Source organism: Impatiens glandulifera, chromosome 1, assembly GCF_907164915.1.
Source record: "Impatiens glandulifera chromosome 1, dImpGla2.1, whole genome shotgun sequence".
Lineage (NCBI taxonomy): Eukaryota > Viridiplantae > Streptophyta > Magnoliopsida > Ericales > Balsaminaceae > Impatiens > Impatiens glandulifera.
Window position 1 is genome coordinate 97,717,994 of NC_061862.1, and position 11,124 is coordinate 97,729,117.

At 28.6% G+C, this 11,124-nt stretch overlaps 1 protein-coding gene across 1 annotated transcript; it reads left to right on the plus strand.

Annotated features, from left to right (window-relative positions):
- Positions 1 to 3,675: 3,675 nt before the first annotated feature.
- Positions 3,676 to 7,987, plus strand: LOC124919378 (wall-associated receptor kinase-like 14). Its single transcript, XM_047459609.1, has 3 exons — positions 3,676 to 4,615; positions 6,299 to 6,370; positions 6,458 to 7,987. Exons 1-3 carry the CDS (start codon positions 3,826 to 3,828, stop codon positions 7,741 to 7,743), a joined length of 2,148 nt encoding a protein of 715 aa, XP_047315565.1. The 5' UTR covers positions 3,676 to 3,825; the 3' UTR covers positions 7,744 to 7,987.
- Positions 7,988 to 11,124: the final 3,137 nt, after the last annotated feature.

Consider the following 11,124-nt stretch of genomic DNA (forward strand, 5'->3'; position numbering starts at 1 on the left):
ATGACTTAGAGCTTCTACATTATACACGTGTACTGGGATGTTTTTATGTTTGAACAATAGTTGTGTTGTTTCTTTTGACTTGCTTAGAAGACTCAATTATTCATACCATCTCTCCAGTTTCATACAATTGGATCCAATATAAGTATTCAATTTTCAAAATATCATTCAAGTTTATTCCCTTCTTAAATTTTAGAAAATAAAGATCATGGATATTTGCAGAAATCTTCTCCAGTCCTTTCTGCTCTCATAATTTCATTAGTGTTTCCTTGATAACTAAGAAAGATATACGGTTCTTTCTATGTAGTTTCCAACAACTATATTTTCTCATTCTTTGATGCATTTCTCCTCCACTTCGGTGGATAATTTAAAATCAAAAGGAGAGTTGAAATTATCGATTTTTGTTTAAACTCACTCAAGTAAATTTGACATTTATATACATTATCCTCTACTTTCTTTTCTGCATTCTTTTTCCAGACTTCATTTACATTCCAGCTCGATTGCTCTTGATAGTATAGGTTTTTAATTTTGGGGACTTCATCAGCTCCATCATTATTTCCACTAACTATTTTACTATCTTTTCGTATTATTCATTCTTCAGTATTTTGAAGATAATGTATATTCAATTAGACGATTGTTTGCTGTATTTTCTTTTTGTTGAGCACAATCACTCCTTTATTTGAATGCATCAATAGCTTTATGATTTGTTTTTTAAGCTCGAAAAGATTCTCTTTTTCATTATACTCAACCTTCCATATAATTCATTATTTTTTTCCCGTATTTTTCTGGTTCAGTTTCACCAATATTTTGAACAACAATGGTTCTTTACCAATTATTGTTTTCCCGTACTTTTTCCTGTACAATTTCTTTGACTATCCCGTTGATTTCATTTTCAGCAGCTTCATTTATACATTCAAAACAAATTCTTATATTTCCTTAGCCTTGTTGCTTTTCTTTCTTCTCATTATTGTAGAAGAACATAATTATGCATCAAATAAAACAGATACAGAACAGAGTAATACAAAATACCTAAATATTCTTTGCAGCAGACTAGGAACCGAACCGTGACCAACCTCAATCGATTGCAGACAAAGACTCCATGACCCTTTCTCTGACCTTATTCAAATCCTAGCCGATGTTTCTTGATTTCACAACTTATAACCCTAGACGATTTTCCCCAATGTGCCAAACGTACTAGACATGCTTACGATTTCCGACCACGTTTCTCGTAAACGACTACCAAATTAACCGATCGAATTTCGCGCGACTAACGTGTCAAACGTTGTTGTGTCAATCGTGTCGATTGCCAAACATGGCAGTCTTCAGGGTTTTCGCTTTAATTAGAACTTATGACATGAGAATGTTGAAGTTGTGACGATGTGATTAAAATGTTATATAGGTTGAGTTTGACTAATAGCATTATTTTTAAAGTTAATTGTGGTCAATAAAATTAAACATTCAGAAAGTTAGCCTTATGTTCATATATACACAAATACCATTCCTTAATTTGGATTGGTAACGTTAATTTCTTACAATAATTTATTTTTATAAAAATGAATATTTTTGTTAATTTATTTTAGTGTGATAATTAGTATTTATTTTTATCTTAACTTTACGTGAATTCTAATGTTTTAAAGTTGATTTTAGAACTTCTATATTGAATAAGTCTAAAATATATGTCTGACACCCAAAAAATTAATTTTATTGGACTTGGGTTGAAAATCTTTTAAAAATCATAATTTGATTAAGAAAAATATTTATTTTAAATTAAATTAAAATAATTAATTTAAAAGATTGTTTATAAAATATTTTATTTAAATTATTATATATTTTAAAATATTTATACAAAAATTTAGTTTAATGTTTGAAAATTAATTTTTGTAATCAAATTTAACTAATTTTAAATTTAAAATAATTAAATCATAAATTGATTAAGAAAAATATTTATTTGAAATTAATTTAAAATAATTAATTTAAAAGATGGTTTATTTGGTTATAGAGTCGCCAATTGATTATAAGTTTTAAATCAATAAAATATTTGTATACGTGTATAAAAGCAATTTATCATAGATTCTTTTGAGTTCGATGTTTGGTTAAACACGAGAAAGAACTCTCGCGCTATATCATTTTGCCCGTTAAAGAGCCATCTTTTTTAAGATTTCATTCTATTACGTTTTATTTAACAAATTATTTTTCAAGTTCTAAGCAACTATTCGTTTTTTCTTGCATTTAAAATTACAAACTAATATTTAAATACTAATAATGCAAGAATTATAGGGAAAATACCTGAAAAATATTAGTTTAGGAGGTTAGAGTTTAAAAATAAATTCAAACATGCATTTGTTAAAATATTTTTTTTGAAAATATTCTAAATGTATTTTAATATCGTTTTATATTTTTTCGAATTTTTTAAAAATGGTATAGAGTGTCTAGGTCGCGAAACGGGTCGGACACACGGGTTTTGGCTTGATTCGGCCTAAAGTCAACAGACATGGGCGCTAGGGGTGTTAATCGGTTCGGTTTTCGAGTTATTCGAGTTTCTCGGTTCGATTTTTTTGAATTATTATTTTTTTAGCTAATTCGAAAACCGAACTAAATTCGAATAAATTTTAATAAAATCGAACCGAATTCGAATTGATATTCGTTTCGAATTTAGAATAATTCGGTTCAAATTCGATTTTTTTTCTTTTTTACTTTTATTGTTAAATCTTTAATTTGGATTATTCTAATTCAAAACAAAATTTGAATTATGATGTTGAACGACGAGGATAGATCTTAAATTTAAAATATGTGTTAAACGACACAAAAATATATCAAAATTTAATAGTTTTGACAAAGAAAAAACTAAGATATAACGAGATTAAATAGATCAAATCGCAAAGATGTAGTTGAAGTCTGAAGACTTTTTCATGTGAGAATGGAGAAGAGATGTAGTTGAAGCTTGAAGACTGTTTCATATGAGAATGGAGATGAAAGAGAGTGGTGACAGCTAAAGATTAGGTTAATTTCATATGAGAATGAAGATGAAAGAGAGAATAAAGATTAATATAAATGAGGTAGACTGGGGCTAAGAAATTAGAAGGAGGAATTATTATATATAATAAATGATATAATATATAATAAAATAAATAAATTATTATATATTATATATAATAAATAATAAAAAAATGAATTCGATTTTCGGTTAAAACCCCAACTCAAAAACCAATTCGAAAACCGTATTTGATTTCGAATTGGTTTGAAATTTGATTCAAAAATTGAAAAAAAAAATCGAATTCGATCGGATAATCGGTTCAGATCAAATATTGAGGGCGCTCAGTCAACGCGGAAGAAAAATACTTAGTGGCCTTGCAGAATTTGTGTCGCTCGCAGAATTCCTCGGTTGAAGACACATCTGAGTGATTTTCCCGATTAAAAAAAAACAAACACATGTTTTGAGATTTTGCCAATAGTCTCCATTCTTCCATCCAATAAAAATCTATCCAAAAAAAAATATATATATATATATTATTGGTATTAACTCATAAATGTAATTAGACTCATTTACTATATTCATTAAATAACAATCTGATTTGAGTCAAAAGTAAAAACAACAATTATTTCTTCTTTAATCATTTTCCAACTTTGAATTTCAGCAGTCCAAAAGGGAAATTGAAGAAGAAAAATGTAACATTTATTGAATATTCTCTCTCTAAAAGTTGAAACTGTTAGTCTTCTCCTCAATTCGCAAATTTCTCAACTATAGAGACTTTTACAATTCATTAGGATTTGCTGGGTATTCATAATTTCTCACTTTATAATTCATTTCAGTTTCCGATTCTTAGAATAATGATGATTCTTCTTCATCTTCCTCAATTTCCAATTTCTATTACTCTGTTTTTCTCGATCTACATTTCAAGTTTTGCATTCGGATTTGAAGATGGTTCATTTCATTGTAACAAAACAATACGAACTTGCGGAAACACATCTCTCTCTTACCCATTTGGATTCTCCAACAGCTGCCCCATCAGCTTGAACTGCAGCGCCGCCGCCGGCGACGGCAACGGCGACGGCACCATAACCATAGGAGAATTCCAAGTACAGAACGTCACCTCCGATAGTATTCTAGTCAGAATCCCAATGAATTGCAGCCGTTCAAATTCTGATATCTACACACTCATCGGCAACAACTACGCAATCGACCGGCAAAACGTCCTCCTCTTTGAAGATTGCAATTCGCCGCCGGAGAAATGCTTAATACCGGAAATTATGTCGGAAAATAATACTAATTTTCAGAGTAATTGCATACAGAATTTCAGTAATATCAATTGTTATACGTTTGATAATGGAACAAGTGGGTTTATCAGTAAAGAAGATTTTCAACGGCCTGATTGTCGGATTCTGATAACTTCGGTCGCCGTCGATATTCCTAACACGTCGAATTTCACGACGAGTTCGCCGGTATCTCTCCGATTTCAGTCGTTGAAACTTGGGTGGTGGGTTACTGGGAATTGTAACTGCTCAGAAAACGCGACTTGTTTTAAGGTAATCACCGGAAAAGAAGACGGTTACCGTTGTCGGTGTTTGGATGGTTTTGAAGGAGATGGGTTCGCCGGCGGCGGCGTGCCTTGCCGGAAAGGTTAGTCTTTTATTATTATTATTATTATTTATTAATATTATTTTGTCAAATTGGGGAATGGAGTAGTTTTGTTATGGTGTGCATACTGGCCTACATGACGACTTTGACCAACGGACAAAAGAACAAGTCATATTATTTTATTTTTATTTTAACCAATCACTATAAGACACATCATTCGGCTTGTCTTCTTTGCATAATAATTTATTCTAATTTATTTTATATCACCTAATTTGGAAAATGTTGAATTTCTAAAATTGAGGATTTTGTTGTATTATTCTTATAATATTATATACATATATGATTCCCTTGATCAATAAATCAAGATATCTTAAATCTCTCCTAACTTATCCTAATACAACAACCACAGTTTTTTTTTTTTTAAAAAAATTCAGTCTAAATTTGACATTATTCATTTTGATAAAAAAATAATAGGAAAACATTAAGGCATTGTTCTTATTCAGGTTTCTCAAATAACCCAACAAAATTACTTATCACATCAATCTCTCTCATCTATCAAATTAATCAATTCATTAACCAAAATACTAAAATACTCTTTATTTTAAATTATTATTATTTATTTTATTTATATATATATATATGAATACCTTCTAGGTCTTTTTACAAAAAAAAAAATATCATCATTTTCTCAAAATCATCACCTATAATCATTATTTTCTCCCTCTAGATTATTTAAATAAACGAACAAGGCCTAAGTTAGACCTTCTTAGTTTTGCTTAGTCCTTGTTTTCTTTGGGTTTTTAAAAAACCTCTTTAAAATCAATTTTTCAATCAATCACTTTTCAACAATCACATCACTCATTTCATTAACCAAAATACTAAAATACCCTTTATTTTAAATTATTATTTTTTATTTTATTCATATATATCAATACCCTTTAACTCTTTTTTATCAAAAAATAATCACCTCTTCAAAATCATTACCAATCATTATTTTTTTCTGTCTCTAGGTTTTTTTAAAAATTCCAATCCGAACAAGGCCTTAGTTGAGATTATTTTCATATTTCATCCATTGAAATATAAAAGTATTTCTTATTGTTTTATAGATATATTTTCATTATAAATTTTTATTTTTAAATAATTTTATCAAATAACTCATTTTTCATAACTTAATAAGAAGAAAGGTAGAAAATGGTTGTTGGGGTGATGAGTTATTGTGAAGTGTGAAAGAATTATTTAATTAATAAAATAAATCCTCATTAAAAATTCAAACCCTACTAAAATATTAATCAAATTGTCCAAATAACCCACTAGTTGCTTTATATTTATGTTATCTCTAGACTTAATCAAATGACCCAAATCTACATAGAATATAGATTTTCCTTATTCAAATCTATATCCTCACCATTCTTAAAGCTCGAATTTTTCCTTTCCTTATCTAATGTTCATCTTGTCTTATTTTATATCGACAGAGTTAACTACTTACTTACTCGTTTGAAATGATCCAAATCTACATAGAACATACTAAAGTCATTTCTATTTTTTCTCTTCTCTTTTAACTCAGTTCTGAATTAAAATCGAACAAATAAAATCGAACAAATAGTTAAACTTTAACTAACATTTCTTTTTTAAATTTGTTCTTTAATAGTAATTGTTGTTGGATATGATTTTTTTTTTAATAAATTGTTTATAATAACTCTTCTCTTTTGTGGATGTCCAATCCAGTTAAAAATTGCCCTAAAGGGTTCTCAGTTGGCCATTGTGGTGAATCAACCAAAACATTTATTCTCATTGGAGGTAATATATATATTATTTTCATCTCTTCTTTCTTAATTTCTAAATAACTTCATTCCCATTTCTCCATTTCACTTGTCTTCTTCTCAGGAATTGTTCTTGGAGCAGCTTTAATGGCAATTACAGCATTTCTATTCTTCATCATCAAACGAAGATCCAAATCATTAAAAACCCAAAAAAGTGCAAAACGCCTTCTACATGAAGTTGCAGGCAATTCAACTGTTCATCTCTACGCTTACAAAGAAATAGAGAAAGCAACCAACTTTTTCTCCGAAAAACAAAGATTAGGAACCGGCGCTTATGGCACCGTATACGCCGGTAAAGTTTTGAAAAACGACGAATGGGTAGCCATTAAAAAGATCAGAAATCGAGATTCCAATGGAATTGAACAAGTCATGAACGAAATCAAGCTTCTATCTTCCGTTAGCCACCGTAATCTCCTCCGTCTACTCGGTTGTTGTATCGAAAAAGGCGAACAAATACTAGTCTATGAGTTCATGCCAAATGGGACCTTATCAGAACATCTACAAGGAAAAAAGGGTAAACCCTTAACGTGGACTACACGTCTCACAATCGCGACGGAAACGGCGCAAGCCATCGCGTATCTTCATTCCGCGATGAACCCTCCAATATTCCATCGCGATATTAAATCGAGTAACATATTATTAGATCATAATTTCAAATCGAAAGTTGCAGATTTCGGACTCTCTAGATTTGGTATGGAAAACGATTCATACATCTCAACCGCACCTCAAGGAACTCCGGGTTATGTTGACCCGCAATATCATCAAAACTTTCAATTGTCTGATAAGAGCGACGTTTATAGTTTTGGGGTGGTTTTGATGGAGATTATAACCGGGATGAAAGCCATCGATTTCTCCCGTCCCCACACCGAGGTTAACTTGGCCGCTCTCGCAGTCGATAGGATCGGGCACGGTCAACTCGATAATATAATCGACCCTTTCCTTGACCTAGATAGCGACGCATGCACACTTTCGTCGATACACAAGGTTGCTGAATTGGCATTTAGATGTCTCGCGTATCATCGCGATATGAGGCCTTCGATGATGGAAGTTGCTGAAGAGCTCGATCAAATAAGACTTAATGCATGGGCATCAATGGACGATACTAATTCATCGACGACTTTCGCTTGTTCATCGCCGTTTAATGGGAGCGAGAAGTCGAATAGTAGTGGTGTTTCGCTTAAGATTGGCGGTGTGACTAGCAAAATGTTGTTTGTTAGGCAAAGGCTTGTGGATTGTCTCGTTTCTTCTTCGGAGGGGAAAGATGACTCTCCGGTTTCGGTTCAGGATTCGTGGAAGAGCGAGCAAACCTCGCCTTCCGCAAACAGCTTGCTACGAAATGTAGTTCAATAACGTTGTTGTCTATTGTTCGAGTTCATCCTATCATTTGGTTGAATTATTGATCTCGATAAACATTTATTTTCCGAGAAGATTGGAGGATTTTAAAATCAAATATTTGAGTTTATTTTACAATCGTTTACATAATTCCTAATATTTATGGAATGAAATACTATATGTAGCAACATGTAATGTAAACCTAATTTTAATTTATTGTATGTGGATATGAAAGGGTTTCTAATATATGATTAATAAAGTATAACAATAGTATCAAGTTTATTACATATTTACATGTCATTATATACGACCGATGTGTAAATTATTAATTATATCATTGATAAGACAATATGATTCACAATATAGTTAGAGTTTATTTAAATTGATTCTTGACTTGTAAGCATATGTATTTTGGTGTTTGTTTTAAAATTATATGAATTATATATATATATATTTATTTATTTTTATTTAAAAAACTGACATTTATTATAAAAAATAAGAATATTTTAAACAAAGTGAAACTAAATATGACATTAAAATTTAAATTTATACAAATTTCAAGAAAAGGGACAAATTCATTAACTAACTTCACGGATTTTTTAGAAATGCAAATAATGCATAACGAAGAAAGATATTATAATTCGTCAAATAGTTTACCATTCGAATTGCTCATATTTTACGAGATGACACAAAATATATTTCTGTTCCGCTCCCAACTATCTTATACTAATAAAAATAAATAAATATATAAAATCAAAAATTTATTTATTTATATTTTATAAGAATTTTAATATATTAAACTATATATTATATAAAAGGATAGCAAAAGTTTATTTTTGTTTGGGAACAAGTGAATAGGTATAGCGTATGGGCCGCATTAAGGAAAGCCCAATTATTCCATGTGTTAAGACAACCCACACTAGGGTAGCACATAGAATTTTTAAATAAATAAAAAAATCCACTTTTTATCAAGTCCAATATTAAAAATAATTAAAAAGAATATTATTTATCTATATTTAAAATAGAGTAGTTGAGGGATGTGGATAATTTGTTTATTTTTAAATCAATCATACATGCATATTTTTTTTTGTTGAGCTTAAAACAATAGTTATTAAAATGTATAATAATTGTGTTTTCTGAAGAAAAAAAATATTATTTTAAAGGAGTAATGCAAAAACAAACTTGCACTTTTCAATCCTGATAGTTATTTTCTTGAAAAATATGACAATAATTATATAAAACTGCGAATATATTTGTTCTTTGATCAAGTGCTCGATGTGAACATTGAATCAAAATTTGAAATTTTTAGCATAGTGAGGCCAAATGTGTATTATATTACTCGAAGAATGATACATTCTTGTTGATCGAGGTTGAGGAGCTGCACTATGAATCAAACAATTACAGCGGTTAGAATTGTTAAAAGTTCAACTATTATACTAAAATAAAAAATTCATTAACAAAATAATTCATTAGAAAACTAACATTAATACTAGCCAAAATATTATTATCTCCTAACGGGCAAACAAATTGATATTCTTGGCACTCAACACATACATCAAAATACAATGGGAACTATTTAGGAACGGATTTATGTAGGGACCGAAAAAAATAAACTTTTTTTACGGTACAAATGTGACATTATCCTTTATTTTTTTTTTAAAATTATTTTTCATTTGTTTTATTCAAAATTTATCATTATTTATTTAAGTTCAACCTAACTTTATTTTTTTTTTCAAAACCCGACCATTTTCGATTCATGAATCTATTGCTGGACGTGTTCTCGTTGCCCTATTATAATGAACATGACTAGCAAAGTTATCCAACTGATGGCAACTGTATGCCAGATGTTCTTTAAGGCACACTATTTTAATTAATTTATATAATAAAATTATATTAAAAAAAGTGTGTTTTTCTTGTATATTTTTTAATTTTCTAATTGTATGAGGATGACTACTATTTTTGTTTCTATTTATTTAATACCATTTAATAATGTGTTTGTTTGTTGTGGAACTACTTTTGCTACGAAAATAATTTGAATAGGATTATTTAAATTATTTGAAAATTAGTATTTTGATAAAATTATCATTATAATTATTTTTTAAAGTTGTTAAAATAAAATGTAATTTTTTTTTCAGTATGAAATATGTGATTTAATTGGCTAAAGAGTGGATGAAAAAAAAATATAATCATTTTTTTCTAACAAACATGGTTGGCTTGTGATGTGATTTTTAACCAAAACAAAATTGTAACAAATATGTCTACACTTTGTTTTTTTTCATTTTTATTTTAATGTTCATAATTATTATTTTTGGCATTTGATCTCATCCTCGTTTTCATCAGGATTCCACTCTAATTTATGAGTAATGGCGTCATATTTATTTGGTATGTACTTACTATTTTGGGCAAATTAGTTATGTGATCATCTAATTAATCTGTTCGTTAAAAGTTCTTAAATTATTTTTTAAAACAAATTGTCCCTTCAATTTTTAGAAAGGTCACTGATGGCTCCAATGCGCTCCTGAAAACTACAGTGCAGAAATGGCTTCCGACACGGCAACATGGAACTTTTAGGCTTCTGCTTTTGGCTAGTGCCTTTCCTTATAGATGGCATAACCGGGGAAGTTGAGTTCTAGTCTTGGAGCTCCTTGTGACAACTGTACTTACTGCTGTACTTGTTAAAAGAGATAGACTCGGACTCTTCGATGGTAAAAAGCTAATAGATGGGCCTCAAAAGGTAGAGGAGAGGGGATGAAAGAGTACCCTTCCGTCAACTTTTTGTTTAAATATAACGGCTTAAAATTAAAATAATTTTTTTTATATATATATTATCATTAATCATTATTTTTATATTTATATATATAATTATTAAATGTTTATATATATATTATCATTAATTTTTATATAATAATATAATTATTAAATCTCTTTCCTATATAGATAATATATATATATATATATATTATATATATTATTTATTTATTTTTATTTATATCTATATCTATATTTATAAAAAAAAGTTTTAAAATAATGTATATATATTATTTTTAATCATTAATTTATATATAAAAATATATATAAATTTATATTATATATTTTAAAAAATAATTTAAAGGTTAAAAGTAAAGTAACCTTCCAACTACTCAATTACTTTTCACCCTCAAATTATTTTATAAAAATAAATAATATATATTTTATCTATATATTATATAAAAAATTTAATAATTATAAAAATATAAAAATTAATATATATATATAAAAATTTAATAATATATATATATATATATAAATAATGATTGAAGATAATATATAAAAAAATAATATTTTAAGCTTAAACCGTTAAGAAGTTGAAGGAAGGGTGATGACTTTTTTAAAAGTTGAAGGGGCGATTTGTTTTAAAAA

Coding starts and splice junctions, on each gene's coding strand:
- LOC124919378 (XM_047459609.1), top strand. CDS start 3,826: ATGATGATTCTTCTTCATCTTCCTCAATTTCCAATTTCTATTACTCTG. Junction 4,616..6,298: donor CGGCGTGCCTTGCCGGAAAG/GTTAGTCTTTTA, acceptor TGTCCAATCCAG/TTAAAAATTGCCCTAAAGGG. Junction 6,371..6,457: donor AACATTTATTCTCATTGGAG/GTAATATATATA, acceptor TCTTCTTCTCAG/GAATTGTTCTTGGAGCAGCT.